Source organism: Rhagoletis pomonella, unplaced genomic scaffold, assembly GCF_013731165.1.
Source record: "Rhagoletis pomonella isolate Grant_MI unplaced genomic scaffold, Rhpom_1.0 Rhpom_scaffold_01717, whole genome shotgun sequence".
In the NCBI taxonomy this organism is placed as follows: Eukaryota; Metazoa; Arthropoda; class Insecta; order Diptera; family Tephritidae; genus Rhagoletis; species Rhagoletis pomonella.
The window spans coordinates 1-19,690 of record NW_023460271.1 but is presented as its reverse complement, the minus strand read 5'-3'; the positions used below and the strand labels follow the sequence as shown (position 1 = coordinate 19,690).

Below are 19,690 nucleotides of genomic sequence, written 5' to 3'. Positions count from 1 at the left end.
ATATAAAAGTATGCATTAAGTACTGAACTGCAAAAATATTTACATATGCATCTACATCAAGCGTTTCGCATGTAAATACTTTTGCTCGCTGACTTTTCTATGTCAACTCGAAATCATCAATCACAATTTTATGTGCGTTGCCGTGGGCTAATTGCAACAATTGCTACTTGCAATTACAAAAAAAAAAAAACAATATTTAACAATAACAAAAACCGAATTTCACAGCGCAATTTATGATTCAACAGCTCAACTGACATTTTGTTCGAGTGTCAAGTTAATATGTAAATTCTAAGCAGAATTTTCGACATGAATACTATATGTATGTATATAGATAGTTATGTACATATACATATGTATTTACTTAGATATGCAAAACTAGAAAAAAAAACAATTTTTTAGAAAACGTAATTGTTTGAAAACATTTGAGCTCGCGATAGTTACTACAGTCACTGTAGGCATGCAAGCCAACCAGCGCTGCTGGAAATGCTGTGCGTTACATTGGCATGTCTATATCAGCGTTTGGCTAACTTTTATAAGCATTATGCCAAGCCAATAACATAAAAAATAAAAGTAAAGAAAAAAAAAATTTACTTCGTCGATCCTGCCAGGAGTCGAACCTGGAATCTTCTGATCCGTAGTCAGACGCGTTATCCATTGCGCCACAGGACCGTGTGACAAGCGCATGCACGAGTGCTAACTTAAGGTTAGCGTGGTGGTTAGGGCAGTATGCGTGTTATGTTCGTTCTATGTTTAGCATTGAGTGCTAAACTGTAATAAATTTTAAGATGACATTTTTATGTTTGAATTATTTTAATTTTTTCTTCGCTCTTTTGTTGATATGTTTGGAATGTTTTAACGAAAAACATTCTTAATAGCTCAGTTATGCATACTTAACGTTGCATAAGAGTTGTACAAATAGGTACAAATAATAAAATTGTACATTATAAATATTAAAAAAAAAAACAAATTTTTTAGGGGTCTTTCCGAAATCAAATCAACAATTTTTAGAATTTTGTCTGTCTGTATGTATGTTTGTATGCGCATCACTCGAAAACGAATGCATTGAATTGAATGTAGTTTTCACCGATGTATTGGTAGAGGTCCAACTTAAAATATAGAAAGAAAACAAAATTTAGAGTTGCCACCTGTAGTAAAATTGCAGTTAAGTAAAATGATAAAATTAAGGTACTATTGGAATGCGGATGTCAAAAGAAAGAAATTTAAGAAAGCTTATAGCCGAAAATATTTTTATAGAAGCTTGCTACCTGCTTGAAAATGTTAATTTAATTTAATTGACAAGATAAATTAAATATTGCAATATGGGTATAAAACTAAAGAAGTTTAGGAAATTTTACTGCCGAAAATATTGTTGAAGCGGGTTGCCACCTATTTGAAAAACTGAATTCAGTTAAACTGACGAGAAAGATATTGAATTAGTTCATCTTTGAAGAAATTGCGCGATATGCAGACTCGAGTTATAAGACGATAAATTTAATTCCTATGAGAAAGTCAATATTTTACCTACATACTTTCTAAGTACCTTCGAAAACACATTTGTCTGAAAATCTCACTTCATAAAGCTCTTTAAATCTATAATATTTTTTAGGAATCAGGCCATTCGGGTTTTGGAGGGGAATAACAATACAAAAATACGTTTAAGGCGCTGTGAAGTAAGCCGGGCATTTGCTAGTTAGGTAATAAATGGAAAAAAAATGATCCGACACATCATCGAATGTACTACAGTAGCAGAAATTGTCATTCATTTTTACTCTAAAATGCCAATTTTTTTTAACTGGTTTGACATTTTCTAGTCCAAAATAAACAAATAGACTGCAAACTACTAAAAACTTATATGGCAGGGCTGAAACCCTATTTTGAACCGAACCGCAACTTTTTTTCGGGCTTCGAACTAAACCACTAACCAAAACCGAACAGAAAACCACTGCAAAAAATTGTTTGAAATGAAGATCCACTTAAGTATTTTTCAAGTTTTGTATCATGAGTTTAATTTTCCCCGAACCGGTTCACTTTTCACTTTTGGTTTCCATTTATTTACTATAGGCGGAATAAAAATATTCGGGTGTTTTTTTTTTATTGAAGTAATCTGGGTCGGTTTCGCTGGGATAGCTCCAATGTTTTCTGTACGAGTTCGAAAAGAACACTCGATTAAAATTGAAATTTTACATGTAAAACGAAAAACAACATAACTCGTATCCGACTTTGTGCAAGGGGCTAACAAATGCAATTATGGCACTATTTTGATTGTTCATGGAGGGAATGGGAAAAATATTTGTTCAAAATAAATAAACCGACAAACGCAAACGCAAATTTAATAGAAATACAACAAAATTTATGTTCGAAATTGTCAAGCAAAAGTTTGTTGCTCTAATTCATGCCGCTTATTTTTTTGAGTGAAAGCATTTTTTTTATGTATGTAAACAAATTCATCTGCCTTTTTATTTGAAACCAATTGTAAAAATCCCCTTGCAAACCTAAAGTCTAATCGGCCTCCTTCTTCTTTCTTAGAGATGTAGCTATTAGTCTATAATCTGACAATCTCGTTCCACAGCTGATATATGAATATGAATAATATGAATTTCTAAAAAAAAAATCAAAACTTTTCTATTCCGTTTGCGGCCCGCTGACTTTTTCAATGTCCATTAAGCAATTACATACGACACACCCACAATAGTTAGGAACTACCACAAATCTACATTTATCAAAATGCGATTTGGAACATGCATTTGCGACATTGACATAATTTTTCACAAACAAATTACAATACTCCTCTAATGCTAATGCTGGCTGGTTTAAGTGCCTACTTGCTGCTAAGAAATATGAATATTACGAGTACAAATGTAAATCGGGTTAGAGTCATTCATCATTTTCGTTACATGCTTTTTTATGTAGTAAATGTTTAAATGTTTTTAAAAATGTTCTGCTCATGCTTATTCCTTGTAATTAATGTATTTTTCAAATCAAAGTGTTCATGGTTATTTTAATATATTTTTCGCCTTATCTGAAACTTTTTTAGAGCGTTGAAACATAAAATTTTTATTATTTTTTGTTTTGGCTTTTTGCTTTATTAAGTTAGATTGCTGCTCTAATCGCCTTTGACAGGCGTAACTGACGCTTGTCGCCTGCCTGCTCCACTTGCTCTGCTGGCGGAATTCAATTGTACGATCGTTTTGTTGAAATGCCACCAACGAAGCGAATTGCAGAAAGCGTAGAACATGCATAAAAGTGTAGAGTTTTTTTTTTTTTTTGTGAGTTGACAATCTGGTGAGTCGAAGTGTGTTAAAGTTCCTTACACACTGCCACACAGGAGGTGGCGCACAGTGGGAAAAAATATATCGCTTTGGATAAAAGTCTGCTGACTACGCCAATCTTAATTTATTATATTATATTTTTTATTTTTTAATTTTTTAATACTCAGAAGGAGTTTTACTATAACATGCGACTGTGTTAAATTTGAATTTTTATAACACAGTAGATAACCTAGAAAATTCAAGTCAATATGACAGAGGAATTGGAAACGGCGTGATCCTCAAGTCTTGAGCCTATTCTTCTGTCAAATTGGCTTCAGTTTTGTATGTTGAAGCGTATTCTGGTTTTCGTACGAATCGAAAGTCAGGAAACTTTCCTATTATTTACTACAGAAAAATTTCAAATTTTCGATTTGTACGAAAACCAGAATTCGTCTCATTATAAAAATTCCAACTTATCGCAGTGACATTTTATGATGAGTATTGAAAAAAATAAATAAATAATAATGTTATTGATTAAAATGCGAGTAGTTAGCGGATTAGTGTCCAAAACGATATATTTCTTCCCACTGTGCGGCGCTAAGAAAATTGCACCAGCAAATTCAATCTTAACAATTGAGCTACGATTGTATGATTTGAATATATGTACACCCATGGCCAAAATAATAGAAACGCCTTATTTTCACCGGTTTTGGCTATATTTCTTTTTTATTTACACAAAAGCCATATAAATTCCTATTTCAAACATTGTGCAAAAATTATAAAAATTCTGCAAAGTTTTGTCTAAATTTTCAACTTTTTATTCAGATTTTAAAAAATATGATTGAGTATGCAGTTTTATAGCCAATTTTAGTACCATAAAGTTTTAAGTTGTTAAAGAATCACGTTGATTTTTGACGATTTCTTTTCTCCACATTTTCTGCCAGATTTTCGATTTTTTTTTCTTTTGTATGGAAAAAATGCCAAACTGGTTTAACCAAAAAAAAAATATCAAAGCGATTCTTTAGCAACTTAAAACTTACATTTTATGATACTTAAATTTTATGGCCAACTGCACACTCAATAAATTTTTTTAAAATATGATTAAAAACTTGAGCATTTAGATGCAACTTTACAGAATTTTTATAATTTTTGCACAATGCTTGAAATATGAATTTATATGGTTTTTATTAGACATTTAGCTGCAATTTTATTAAAAAAAAAAAAATAAATATTAAATAAACAGAAGATATATAACCAAAAGTGGTCAAAATAGGCGTTTGTATTATTTTGGCCATGGGTGTACTTTAGCTGCAACTGGAGTAATAAATATAAATTTAAATATTTATTAATGATATGAGCGCCGGCTTAAACAGTAAACTAAATCGATTTGTCTTCTTAAGTGATTCTTGGCGCATTAAAAAATGATTAAAGCCAGCCAAAAATAGATATCCTTCAAATTTTTTTTTTTCAAAATTAAAACCTAATAATTATGTTTTTTTTGGAAATTAAAAAAAAATAAAATTTTTGTGGCGCCTTCATTTACCAACCATACAAATCGCTGTGCTTCATTAACCGACTTCAAAAAACGGAGGAGGTTAGCAGTTCGTCGGAATATTTTTTTTGTTAATTTTTTTTATTTTATGTATGTATGTTACCGCATAACTTTGTTTAGATCCTATAAGTGGATGGTAAAGAAATTAACGATAATCTTAAATTTTTATATGTGAATCGAAGTCGGTTTTGTTTTTTGCTTAAAAATTACTTGTTTTAATTATTTTACTTATATTTTGTAATAAATTACCAATTCGCATGCGCAGTGCGCATTCGTTTCAAAGCAAACATTTCGCACAGTTCTGCGCATGCGCAACTTCTAAATGCACTTGCTGCTCGAACAAGCAATCGATTTATTTCTCATTTACCCCATTCCTACTCCTCCAAGTCAGGTTTGTGCTACTGCTTGCTGTCAGTCGTTGTTGTTGCTGCTGGCATGTCAGTCAAATAACAAATTTGAATAATTTTCGCGCAAACTCCCTCGGGCAATAATTGTCATTCAGCAGCGCCTCAAACACAACAACAAAAACAACAACAACAACTAATAAAAAGCAATTCGTGCAATCAATTGAAGCGCAAACGCCAACAATTTTTATACACTTTTGTTTTTTTTTAAGATTTACTTTTTCATACATACATCTAGAATTTTTCAATTTTTTTCGCTCTATTTGACGCCAAACTGCCGTTGGCCGATCGCAGACAAGATAGCCATGTTAATTTAAACGTTTGCAATTTGTTTGTTACTGTGCAATTTTAATCGTATGCGCATTGCAATTGTTTTTTTTTGTATTTTTATTTTTTTTTTATTGGATGCCCATCCATATTTGTATGCATTTCTCATGGCACACATAGAGGGCACGCATTGTTGTTGTTGTTGGTGTTGCCATTGAATGCCTCCGGTCTTGTAACTATGTACCTATTGCATGCCTCTTCGCATATTTGTTTGTATGTATGTATGTATGTATGTATGTTTGTATATTTGTTTGGTGTGAAAATGGTTGGCGTTGCAATGTCGTCTCTGCCGCCGCCGCCGCCATCATCATGATCGTCGCCGTCAGACATCTGAACAATTAATCAACGAAGGCAATCAGACTGACGAATGCAGTATGCGAGAGTGTATACGAGAATGCATGAATGAGTTGATTGGGTGGGAGTTGGTTTTTTTTGAAGTGCAATTTGTGAAGTGTGACTGGAATTCATTAATTTCAATGATAACTTAATAATTTGCAAATATATACCACTTTGTTTTTTTTTTTTGACCGATGAATGCTGGGAGTTGTAATAACTAATTTCATTGCCTTGATTATACATAAATAAGCAGCGAAAGGCTGTGAAATCAGATGATCGGTATGTACCTACCTACATACTTTTACTTCGGATAGTGCAGAAAATTAGAGCTTTCTTTCTATAAAAACGTTGTATTTTAAATTGATTTTTTTTCCCTCGCTAAAGCATTAATCCTGCAACAAGTACAAAAGTGGCACCATGCAGAATATTTGTCGCAGCTATTTTGTAATTTTTGAAATTTTAATTTTCTTTCTTTTAATAATTTAAGATACTTCAAAATGTCAAAATTAAACGGAGAAAATGTTATTCTTAAGGCGTACGAGTAAACGTTAGATGACTGCGTATGGTGCTACGGGGCGTATACGTTACATACGCACCTATGGGTATATGAGTATGAGTCTTTATTTTTACTTTTTTTTAGTATATTTTTTAAGTTCTCATTTAAATACAATTTCACGATGGAATATTGTTCCTTCTACAAAACTGAGGATAATGCATTTTCTAAGATAGGTCCACCTACCACCATTTGCGACCAAAAACGCGTTTTTGTCGAAAAATATAACAGCTGGTGGTAGATGCTCATATACGTACATACATATGTGCATTAGGGTGGTCCTTAAATGTAGGAAGCAAATTTTACATCAGATTTCCTAAGCCCCAACCCCTACTATAGCCGAAGATATCACATATAAATTTTGGTCCCATTTGGAGACGGTTAAGGCGTGTCGCACAGTGGTTAAAGTTCAGATTACCCTATGAAGAAGTCTTAACACGACACCGATCGGGACCAAATTTTATACGTGATATCCTCGACTTTAGTAGTATCGACTTTGAAAAATCTCCCGAGAAAAATCTGAACTTTGCCTCCTGTGCAACACGCCTTAACCGTCTCTTATCGGGACCAAAATTTATATGTGATATCTGTGACCGTGGTATAACCGATTGGGGGGTGAGACTGAAAAAATCGTTAATTTTATTTTTTAAGGACCACCCTAATGTACATAGCTTGCAATACGATTATAGTTTTAGATGTTATCTGGGTCAGGGAAACAATTTTTTGGATTTTTTTTTTTCAATAGTGAAAAAAAGTGTTCAACAAAAAAATAGTATTTAAAAAAATTTACATGTTCCCGATCCTGCCAGGAGTCGAACCTGGAATCTTCTGATCCGTAGTCAGACGCGTTATCCATTGCGCCACAGGACCCTGTATTCGCGCCGCCACTTATTACACCCAACACACACTCACCAAAAAGTATTCAAACACTTAATTTATTTTAAGAAATCTTATTAACACTTTTGTCTCCTCTACGTGCAAGTGTAATTAAGTATTGCAACAATAATAAATTCAAACATTTATTATTAATATTTTATTAATAACAACACTTCATTGCCGCCCACAGCGGCCGTCACCATTGTTGCCGATTATTAGGCATTAGCAAAAAAAAAACACACACACACACACACACAACCTTACACTAAGTGCCAATTGCCAGCGATCGTAAAATACAATTGACGCCTGTGGCTGGAGTGCTGTAGTCGGGGGCAACTGCAGTCACTAAGCATTTGACAGCAATCATTTAAGGCAGCAGTTGTGCATTATGTTGCAGCAACATGCGCTGACATGTGGATGGTTTGTGGAGTTTATTAATGAAAATGGGTAGAAAAAATTTGCAGCTGTCAGATCGTAAAATTGGCCCATAAAATATGAACAAAAAAATGCATACAGAAAACTTAAGACGATACCGATAAAAGATTTTTGCTGTTGCTATGACAATAATGTAGTGATCTTCGTTTATGGGTTAGTAAAATAAAAAAGGCGGTGCATTTGAAAAGCGTATACGGTTGCTAAATGAATTTGGTGGGATTGCTAACCTATGGAAAATTACCATTTGCCATTTTAATGTATAGAAATACTATACATATTGGAAACATTAACTTAAACTTAGTAATAGACAGACATAAATTAAATATTTTGGCTTGATGTGCATACATAGATTTATGAGAAGCACATACTTATGTATTTATGTAAGTACCCTGAAGTAAAAATTTATCAATTGCTAAAAATAATTAACTTGTAGTTAGCTTTTTTGTGCGATTTCTATAAATACCTGACTTTTATAAGCTAACTTTAAGTGAGTTGTAAAGTCGTGCAGGATTAATGCGAACGTAATCGGGAGTTTGTTTTCTTTAAACCAGTTTCTATTTAAATATCCTCATATAAAAATGACTTTTAATATACTTTTTTGATAACATATTTATTTAACGAAATTCGAATATTGGGCCACCTACATTAGAATATCTAAACAAATAATCAATTAAATATGCAATATAAATGAGGTAAATAAAAATGCGCCACTAGAAATCGTGTACGTGAATTGTTCGACCAAAATTTTTATATAAAAAAAATAATAATTTTGGGCGGCACGAAGTTCGCCGGGTCTGCTAGTAGTACATATTTTACAACACAAAAAATCTCGCCCGAAAATTACTTGAGTGCTTTCTCTAAAAATCGTCTTTGAGTGCACAAAGGTAAAATGGGTGGATTTTCAGTACACCAGTCACAATCATTTAAAAAAAATAGTTACAAAGGACTTAGAAATTGTATGGTATTTTTTGAAAGGAATTTTATACATTATTCTACTGTTGTAATAGTTCCGACGACATAGTTATAATTCACATTTGGTCACATTATGGAGTCAAATGTCCCACCACTTACAATGAAATGATCCAAATTTAAATATTAACTTTGCTTTATATGAATATTTTAAAAACAAAAATCAACAAACAATGTTTGAGAACGTTTCCGTAAAGAACAAAATGCGAGCGAAATTCTCGGGAACGTTCCCAAGAAGTACAGAATGAGAACGAAACTTTCGGGAACGTTTCCAGTGAGAAAAAAATGAGAAAGAAAGTATCGAGAACGTTTTCGAGGAGCATCAAATAAGAAAAAAAGTCTGATAGAGAACAAACATTTTGAGAACTTAACTAACTTAATTAGAGGGGACTCTGCTTGTTGTGACTAAAAATCGTTTAAATAAGATTAACGATTTTTAATTCTAAGCCAGAGGAAGCCAGACTTCCAGCTCATCTAGCATTAGGGTGACCATTTATGGAACAATTTTTCATTTTTTGTGAAAAAAAAAAAAAAAAAAAAAAAAAATTTTGTGTCTTTAGTCTTTCGTTGACTTAATTTGCATAGTAATCTTCCAGTTATTTTTTGATTAATTTTAATATTCAAGCATTTCAAACTAATGAACGCTATGTGAAAAATTTTTTCTTTTCGCTTTCATTTTTCGCGAATAGTTCAGAGTAGGGCTGTGCGATTATTCGATTACTCGAGCAAGTTGGTTAATCAATTATTCGGTTAATCAATTACTCGAGTAATCAAGATTTTGATTACTCAAAACGATGATTAATCGAGTTACTTGAAATATGATTACTCAAAAAAAATAATTTTGCTCGTTAAAAGAGTTTGCTTTGGAAAATGCTTATTTTCTTTTTTACATTCTGTATATGAAACAAATTTTTTGTTTTAATTTTTGAAAACAGAAACGTTGTATCAAGGAACTTTAGCTACTTTATACATATGTAAAGAGTTGAAATGTTGATTACTCATTTTACTCGAAATGTTGATTAATCATAAAGCAAATTACTCAAATATTTTTGTTTTTGGTTAATCAAAAATCTTGATTACTCGAGTAACTGAACTTTTGAGTAATCATAATTTCCAATTAATCGAATAATTGAGTTATTTACTTTATGATTAATTAAAATTTTGAGTAATCAATTAATCGCACAGCCCTAGTTCAGAGAAGATTTGTTCCCGTTTCGTTGTGTGTCAGAAAGTTCCTGACATTTTAGTTCCCAAATTGTGCTTCGAGAAAAAGTTTGAACTTTTGTTCCCTTTTAGTTCTCTTAGAAATGTTCCCAAGTTGTTTGCATTTTGTTCTCTTTGGAAACGTTCCACAGGGTTTTGTGCTTATATAATTCCCATTGAGAACGTTCTTGACAGTTTTGTTTTCATTTTTGTATTGATTTTGAAGCGTTTTTTGGGAACAAAACGACATTTACTTTCGATCATATTTTTCGTTCTCGGTACCGGTTTTAACTATTTTCTTCTTTAAAAAAAATATAATAAAAAAATGATTATGAAATATTTAGGTTAACGAGAAAATAGTGAAGCAAAACCAGTAAACTTTATGTCCCGAAATTACAAATTTTTTGAAAATTTAAAATAGAATTAAAGATATACATACATATGTATAAAGAGAGGAAACGAACTAAAAAATTTCGTAGTGCTTATAAGCGGGTAATGCTTACAATCGGGGTGTTTATGATCCAGAAACACTGGACACCTATTCATTGCGCCAATTTATGAATGTAAACACATTTCTAAGCATACTTATTACATATGTATGTACACACATATATGTACATATATAAATTTATACAATATGTACTATATACCTACATACAAATATTCTAGTAAGAGATAATTTTTAAGCTGTTTTCAATGACATAAGTAATCTAAAATATGTGAGGAAGTGAATATATAAACACAAAAAACAAACATAAACACATACATACATATGCATACATATTCATACCCGCGCATTCATTGTTAATGAGGTTTTGATTAGTTTTGTAATTGTTCAATAAAAATACGTGAATGAGTTGATATAAAAAAACAGCAACGAACATATGTATGTATGTATATACATATGTACATAAGCTTGACAGCAATAAATCTCAGAGATCATTATCTTTTCAGTTGCTTAATTGAAGAAACGAATGCTCATCGTATTACTTTTTTCGCTAACTAAAAGCGCAAGAAGCAACTAAATAAATACATATTTATATATGTATGTATGTATGTAAACACATTTTTAGATGCATACATATGTGCCATAAAAAAACTTTTGTACATAGATGTGAGTGTACTGTGTCACTATGTATGCAAATATGTACATACACATGTATGTAAATAAATTATTTGCCCCATTTCGGCACTTTTGTAGAATTAAGCGCATTTTAAATAAAAAAAGGCAAACAAAAATATAAAAACCAATTTTTTTGTTTCATAAAAAAATGTCGCTTGCTACAAAATAAAGCAACTTTGTAATAAATTGTTCGACATCAATTAGTTCGGCAGCTTAACAGCCTGTATCTTTCAAACTCAATGACGAACTTAAATATTTGCACAAGCGCCAATAAATTTTCCCTGAGCGACATCTAAATTTGTCATTTCCAATTTTCTAAAAAAAAACACAAATGTTAACGGAGAAAACTTCAAATTTGGTAAAAAAAAAAAAAACAAGCAATGTACGCACGGATCTGAGATTTATCGTCGTAATTAAGCAATTTAATGAAGTCAACTTGTCTCCAACTGTTTACATGCATACATATTTAGCTGAGAGGTCTAATAGCAGTAATTTAAATGGCAAATCGATTTTATGTTTGCATATTAATTGCCATTTTAATAAGATTCGGTTTTTTTTTTTGTTAAGTTGCACACGAATGCGCGTCTGACGCACCTGTTGATTGCTGCCAAATGAAGTGAGACATTTCGGCCGAGCTGATGAATGCATTTTCATTTCAACAGTTGTAGTTCACCAAATTAACATTCCAACACTTTGCCTCCCCACTCGCAGTTGGCAAGCTTTTAATTAAACAAAAAGAACTATAATAATTCAGCAATTAATTTAATGATTTACCAGCAACTCAAAATAAAAAAGAGAAAAAAATGCAAAAAATTGACTGCCCCGGGTGAGGCTCGAACTCACGACCTTAAGATTATGAGACTTACGCGCTGCCTACTGCGCCACCGAGGCTATGTCGGGGTTCTGGCAAAGAGCGCAATTGAAACTAGGGACGCTTTAGAATGTTCTCACTACTTTCTGAAAGTGTTGCCACTCAAATAATATTACGTAAGGTTCTTGCCAGATATTTGTAATTATTATTGGAGTAATTTGAGTGCTATCGAAAAAAACACTTTAGCCGCATTCTATTGCAATCGAGTATAAAATTAAAATTCGATATAAACAAGGCAGTTGTTACGATAAAAAGAAAACATAATTATGCCAATGTGCCATGGAAAAGTACTTGGAACATTTTTTTTTCTCTTGAGTCAATTCTTATCTTGAAAAATCTCGAAGGATCCCGACAGATAAAACACGAAATATTTACGCGGGTTCCTCAAAAATAAAAAAAAAACCTCATGAAAAAGATTTTAAAGCAAGGACGGAAAATAATCATTATTTTTCTAAATTTAACCAAAAAAATCAACAAGTTGTAATTATTGTAAAACAATTTTAATATACTCACGTATTTGTATACGTACGTCCTACTGCAATTTACAATGATTTTTATATTTCGAGTTTAACCAATACAGATTAAAAATAATAACTAATATTTGAGTTTTGATTTTTCGCTCAAAGGTAATTATTATTACTTGATTTTTATTTTTTTTCGCTCAAATATAATAATTATGACTGAGTTCTATTTCTTCACTTGAGAATAATGATCATTCAAAAAACTCAAAAGCTATACCAGCATGATTTCCGACGAATCCGTTTCAGAGGTAGCGACACCCTAATAAAAGGAATAAGTTCCAAAATATTAGTAAATTGCGTCTGTACGGCCTTTAAATGGAAAAATAAGGCTGAATAACAATTATTGTCTCTGGGCGAAAAAATAAAAATCATTATATGATCATTATATTTGTTAAAAAAATAATAATCATACTCGTTGAGCGAAAAAATAAAAGTCAATATTAATTATTATTTTTTAGCGAAAAAAATCGTAAATAATGAATAAATACTGGCTTAAATTGTTTTACTCATAATGATTACCGTCCCTGCTTTAAAGTAAAATAACAACAAGGGTCTTCACACCTGCTAGTTGGTACTCGGTAATTTTATCAACCGTGAACGTCCTTTTCATCTTTCTTTTGTTAGTATAGAAAGCCATGTTTCTGCTGATTCGTGGTTTTTTTCCTATAAAAAAATAAATTGTAGCGGCAGCGGGCGTATTTAAAGTTGGATAAATATCGAACAGCTGATTGCAGTTTACCAAAGAACGTAATATTATTTACATAATATGTTAATTACGTTCTTTGGTCAAAATCGTGGCACATTTTCAAAGTAACGAGTTGTCGCTTCTTATACATTTACGTTCTTTGATCCAAATAGTGTTTAATTTTTTCGATAACGAGCAAGCTTATCGATTTTTAGTACACTCAAATTAAAATCCGCCCATCTGGCAGCACTCGCTGTCTTCTATTCTGAGTTTGACATTCGGTGCAGTGCTGGCTGTCAGTTTTGTTGACAAGAACATTTTGCAAAAATATAAAACCAGCGAAAAGGTGAGCAGAAAATATTTATTAATTTAAACAAAAAGAAACAAGCGCCAGTGTTAAGAAGTTTAGCTTTTCGATTGTCAATGGTGGCTTGTATGTGAATAGCGTATTATGCGAAGATATGTGAAATTTCAGTTGTTGCCCGTGCATTTTTTTCTTTCAGATAATTTGCCTCTGCCGTGCATAGAAATTAGTACGTATGTTCGTTTGCTTGTGTGGTTGACCCGCGTTTTGTTTTTGTTGCACGGGCGTTCTAGCAAGCGCCATCCATGTGCTCAGCTCTGCCCTTGTTGCCGCTACAGTCTTTTTGTATATTTGTTGGTGTGTTTACGCGTTTAAGATAATTCTGATAAGCGTTTTGAGTTCTTTTAGTTTTTGGAAAAATTAAGATGTGATTGATAGATAAGAAAATTCGCCAAATAAGTGTTGGGTAAATATGTAAATGAAAATTACAGGACAAAGTGTAGAGCGTAGAATCGAAGAAAATTTGGGCTTTCCCTAACAAAACTCTAGACCCTACTTAGCAGGGACAGAAATTGTGTTCTCGGAAGAGGTGAAGTATCTAGCGTAGCTCAGGGCAAAAGGCTCAATTGGAAATCACATCTCTCGAATGCTACCAACAAAACTACAAGTGTGTTTTATGCCTGTCAGAGGCTTCATGGTAGGGCTTGGGGAATATCACCCTATGTAATGTATTGGTATTTAAATACGGTAGTAAAACCCGTTGTTACATATGTGGCGAGTAAACGCGGGTGCCAGCTTGAGCAGCTGCACCGACTGGTCTGCGTAGCCATCACAGGAGCTATGCGTACCTGTCCAACGGATGCCTTTGATGTCTTTACAGGCATTTCTTTCTTGTCTATTCTGATTGAAAAAGCGGCCTGCTGGAGCGCCCCACGGAAATTCAATACAATCAGAATGAAAAGTAGAGATCTTCGGGGTCGTTTGGAGGCTCTCAAGCTATTCCTGGATGATCCCGAGTTATCCTACTACAAACCCTACAAGGTCAGAATAACTAAAAGGAACTGCTGTGAAGCGATCATAACTATATACCGATGGATCGAGTATGGACGACGGAAATACTTTGGCAGACGTACATGGACCAAGATACTAAGAAAGTCTCTGAATATACCAAGCGGAAATCTTCGCAATAGAAGTCTGTGTTCGCGAGTTTCTTCGGCCATCATAAATATTATGCCGGATAGACAGGTAGCCTTAAAGGCCTTACACTCTTAAACAGGATTAAGGCTTATTGGCAGCTGGAAAACTCTTTAGAACCACAATAGCGTAACGATGTGGTGGCTTCCGGTTTCTCAAAGCATGCAGCCCAAATGCGCTTGTATGGTCCGGAGCCGTCGGTCGGCTGGTGGAGGAAACCCTACGTATCACGAACAGCAGACTGATACAACCAGTGGACCCGTTAGCTTAAGGACAGACCCTGTCGGAAGTCGCGGACATCCTCGGCCTCCCCTTAGCTGAAACGCACGACAACGTTGACGGATGAACCGACCCGAGCGAGGTTTAGTAGCCGCTACAACAACAACAACAACAGCCTTGGGGAACGATTGTCTTGTCCATCCAAAATTTGGAACATAAATATTCTTAGAAGTATTTTGGGTTGAATTTCCGTTGAATTTCCCTTGTCAAATTTGGTTTGGAGACAAATCGGTTTCGGCGTTGTGCCATCTTCAGTGTATTTTTTCTTCGGAAACAACAATAACAAAAAAGGAAAGGTATTCTTTGTCCCTGACACTAAGCTTATTTGTTTTTATTTTACTAGCTCTGGTTTAGTTTAACTAAATGTTATGTTATCTACATTTTTAATAAACTTGGCATTGAAAAAGATATTAAAAACTCGAAACAAAATTTTTGGTAGGGTTTGGTTGGTTTTGGTAGGAAAAAAAAAAAATTGTCCGTGGCAACACTGAATGTAAGTGCGAATAAAATATTCTGCTCCGAAGTATGAAACTTTTGGTGCTGTAAAGCTTTTAAGCTTCTTTATTTGAAAATAAACCTGCTCGTTTTAAAAGTTATACAGCAATTTTTACACTGGTAAAAAATTAGGTATGAAAAATTGAAAAAATAAAAACTGGCATATCTATGAACTTGGTTTAATTATAATCGTACCAAACCGTCATAAAGGTTATTCAACCTTTCGCTTAATCTGTCGATACTACTTAAGTCGAAGATATGACATACAAATTTTGGTCCCGATTGGAGTAAAAAATTTATATGTGATATCTTCGAATATAGTAGTATCGATTTTGAGTATTAGATGAAAAAAAATTAATTTTTATTTTTTGAGATTCCATAGAGGATCTGAACTTTTATGTTTTGGCTACTAAATATTTTTATTGTCATTAGAAGCGTTCTCCAGGCCAAAATATTTAAACTGGGCTCCTTAAAGCCATCTAAAGTTTAGCTGACTATTGGGGCGATTTGATAAAATTTTTCAGTTACACAACTTCCGTAAGTTCATAAAACTGCGTTATCACACGCAGACTCCAATTTGAAAGCTCTGCTGTATACTTACATATGTAAAATTTACATACATACATATGTGCATGCATATGCCCATATATGTACATACATATATATACATAGGTGCCATGATTTTTGTGGGTGACAATAAAGTTTACATTGAGTGTCGTCTGCTCTGAGTGCTCAGACTGATAAGCTCTATAATGCTGTTTTGCAAAGTACCTTGATCCCTGCCAGCCAATAATTGTAGCTGCTTATATAGTATCATTCATATTTGTATCATTGTCATCTGCATCGACATTTTTGTGAAGATTACCAGCTTTGGCGTCAGCTTAGGGTGTACTGCTTGTCGAATTATTGGGTTGTTGAATGTTTTACCTAAGTTTGTGTGCATTGTACATAGTTACATACATACATATGTACATACTAAGTATGAAAGCCTGCGTATGAAATCCACATAAGACTATTCTAAAAAATTTCCAATTATGTACGTATGGGAAATACTATTCAATACATACATACATATATCGCGCGATTAATAATATAGAGAAGTATTTAATTCAAAATTTACGTTTTTGGATATTTCATCATCATACAATTAATAAGCTTGATAAGGAGAATATGTACCGATTTTCATCGTGCTTGATGGGTACATATTAAAAAAATTTTACGACTGCTTTTTGAGTGGTCCCATTATCGCACAGTGCAACAAACTTTTCCGGTACATATCGGCCAAATTAAATATATGACGAACTTTGAAATATTACAGCTAAACGACCAAACACGTAAACTTAATTTTGACCTCTAGATTATGATACCGTTTTCAGAAAAATCCGTATCACGTCAAAATTTTGAGATATTTAAGAGGGAAGTTTTACTGCTCTGAAAATAAATTTTATTTCTGAACAAAGGTTTCGATAGTTGATCTTACTTGACTGGGACCTTTTAAATTTAATGGCGTCTCCCGGGTTTGTAAGATTGGCTCCAGTTTTCGATATAACGGTACTTGAAAATTTGCTTAAACTTTATTCTTTTGGTTAACAATTAAGTTTTAAAGTTAGTTTACTAAAATTTTACATGTGACTGTTTTTAGATATTAGCATAACTACTTTTGAAAATCGTCGAAATTGGTTCATTGTAACTCATATGTAGCTCCCATACAACTGACTTCTCAGATATGTGGTTTAGCGTTATAACTCATATTTAATTTCGTAATATTTTTTAATTTTATTGGGTTGTACACTATTTGGACCTGAACTTGGGTTCTTTTCAATCCCATTCTGGAATATTTTTGCGTATTTTCAAATTTCCAATGGTACGAATGGGTTTTTAATACCTTTTTTGAGCTGTGAAGCTGTTGCTGAAGTCAAAGTGACTGTGTAATGTCTTCCAATAGGCAGCGGCCTATACCGCGTCATATTTGGCCTGTGCACAGAGTCATAATCGACGAAAATTTCACTTTCAGAGCTCTGCAACTTCCCTCCTAAATATTTTAAAATTTTGCCGTGATATAGATTTTCTGGGAACGGCATCTCCATCTAGAGGCCAAAATTAAGTTTACGTGTTTGGCCGTTTAGCTATGATATTTTTGCCTCCCTACTGTGTTGTGTTATCGTCGGTACAGCAATATTACTTTTGGTTGCTATAGTCAGCACAATTTCGGATCAGATTGTCGCATTTCGAAAAATGAAACGAAAATCGGCCCATTACGCCGATAACGAGATCTTAGCTTGACAGATCACTCAACATGATGAGGGCCAGATAATCCCCTGTCCCTATGTTGTTGTTGTTGTTGTAGCGGCTACAACAGAGCTTGCGTTTCCTTGTTGGATACTGATTATCTCTTCATATGCTCATTTCTCATGTTGTTGTTGTAACAGGATACAAATTTCCAAAGTGTTTTTGGAGAATGATGCTGGAGTGACAGTCCTCGGACAGATATAAATCTGGATCGTTCCGCTTACGTAGACCCGACTGTAGTGTGTCACTTCTCATCTCATACTCTGCTTTACAGTGAGATTGAAGGCAATATTTTATAAACTCACTAACAACACAAACAACAACCAGCTTTTTAATCGGACAGAAACCGTAACAAATATTTAAAACGACTTATTTATAGTTCAAAGTTATTCAAAGTTTCAAAGCGATTCTCGTTTAAAGGCAATGCCGCTAATAGTTTCTCAAATATTTTTGTGGATGATTAAACCAAGTGTGCGTGATATTAATGATCTGATCCTCTTTTTATTTAGTACGCATGTCCTTTTTTGTGAAACTTGCCATCTGGTAGGCTTTTGGTGTAGAGTACTGGTGCGCGTTGTTTTTTTTTTAGCATAAAACTTATCTGTTTCATACCTTTTAAAAACCTTTCATTTTTCTAAAACTTCAAACCTAGAAAATGAGGCTGGTCAACAGAAATTTCGATAAAGGCGCGCAGGGTTCTGTCACCCTGATACCAGAAGAACCTGAAGATATGTGGCATACCTACAATCTGATTGCCGAGGGCGATCAAGTGCGGAGCACAACTATACGAAAGGTGCAAAATGAGTCAGCGACCGGCTCATCGACGAGCAGTCGTGTACGCACCACACTTACGATCAGCGTTGAGTCCATAGACTTTGATACACAAGCCTGCATGCTGCGCTTAAAGGGACGCAACATCGAGGAGAACCAATACGTTAAGATGGGTGCATATCACACGCTCGACTTGGAGTTGAATCGAAAATTTGAGATACGCAAAGCAGAATGGGATACAATAGCGCTGGAACGCATCGAAATGGCCTGCGATCCCACACAGTCGTCCGATTTGGCAGCGATTGTAATGCAGGAGGGTCTGGCCTATGTCTGTCTGATTACGGCTAGCATGACGCTGGTGCGTAGCAAAATCGAGGTGTCAATACCGCGCAAGCGCAAAGGTCACACACAACAGCATGAGAAAGGGTTGGTGAAGTTTTACGAGAGCGTCATGCAGGGCATACTGAGGCATGTGAATTTCGACATAGTTAAATGTGTGCTGATAGCATCGCCGGGATTCGTGCGGGATCAGTTCTACGAATACATGTACCAGCAGGCAGTGAAAAATGATATAAAATTGTTATTGGATAACAAGAGCAAATTCATACTTGTGCGCTCATCTTCGGGTTTCAAGCAATCCTTGAAAGAGGTGCTGCAGGATCCCAGCGTAATGGTGAAAATATCCGACACAAAAGCAGTTAGAGAAGTGAAAGTGCTAGAACAGTTCTATACTATACTACATTGTGAACCGGCGAGGGCATTCTATGGCAAAAAGCATGTGTTGGAGGCTGCCAAAGCGATGGCGATAGAAACTCTGCTGATTTCGGATAACCTCTTTCGATGTCAGGATGTGCAGCAGCGCAAGGAGTTTGTAAATCTGGTCGAATCCGTGCGCGAGGCGGGTGGTGAAGTGAAGATATTCTCCAGCATGCATATTTCAGGAGAACAATTGGCTAATCTTACCGGCATAGCAGCTATTTTGCGCTTCCCGATGCCTGAACTTGATGACAGCGGGGATGAGGATGATGATGATGATGACTCTGTCAACTCCGAATAATGACTTTTATGCATAGCATTAGATGAGCTTTTACATACACACCTACATATATGTTAAATAAATTAGTAATTAGTGAAACAATATTTAATCAAAACATTTAAGTTATTTTAATTAACAATAAAAAAATTACCGACTAACGTAAATTTACTACATTTTATTTGTTAGTATTATTTTCGAGTGTTAATTAAAAATATTCAT

The 19,690-nt window shown here is 34.0% G+C and overlaps 1 protein-coding gene and 3 non-coding genes across 6 annotated transcripts; 1 reads left to right on the top strand and 3 right to left on the bottom strand.

The window, feature by feature from the left end:
- Nucleotides 1-596: 596 nt before the first annotated feature.
- Trnar-acg lies at nt 597-669 on the bottom strand. Its single transcript has one exon. It is a non-coding gene; the product is annotated as a tRNA-Arg (tRNA).
- Nucleotides 670-7,217: 6,548 nt separating this feature from the next.
- Trnar-acg lies at nt 7,218-7,290 on the bottom strand. Its single transcript has one exon. It is a non-coding gene; the product is annotated as a tRNA-Arg (tRNA).
- Nucleotides 7,291-11,844: 4,554 nt separating this feature from the next.
- On the bottom strand, nt 11,845-11,917 carry Trnam-cau. The gene has a single exon. It is a non-coding gene; the product is annotated as a tRNA-Met (tRNA).
- A 1,468-nt stretch (nt 11,918-13,385) lies between these two features.
- Nucleotides 13,386-19,635, top strand: LOC118752652 (protein pelota-like). Of its 3 annotated transcripts, none has more exons than XM_036487536.1 (2): nt 13,386-13,449; nt 18,317-19,635. In XM_036487536.1, the coding sequence occupies exon 2, from the start codon at nt 18,320-18,322 to the stop codon at nt 19,490-19,492; it is 1,173 nt and encodes a 390-aa protein (XP_036343429.1). In that variant the 5' UTR covers nt 13,386-13,449; nt 18,317-18,319; the 3' UTR covers nt 19,493-19,635. The 3 variants fall into 3 exon arrangements, with proteins under 3 accessions (XP_036343429.1, XP_036343430.1, XP_036343431.1); XM_036487537.1 differs by lacking the exon at nt 13,386-13,449 and adding an exon at nt 13,666-13,873; XM_036487538.1 differs by lacking the exon at nt 13,386-13,449 and adding an exon at nt 15,369-15,507.
- The last annotated feature ends 55 nt before the right edge of the window (nt 19,636-19,690 follow it).

Coding starts and splice junctions, on each gene's coding strand:
- LOC118752652 (XM_036487536.1), top strand. CDS start 18,320: ATGAGGCTGGTCAACAGAAATTTCGATAAAGGCGCGCAGGGTTCTGTC.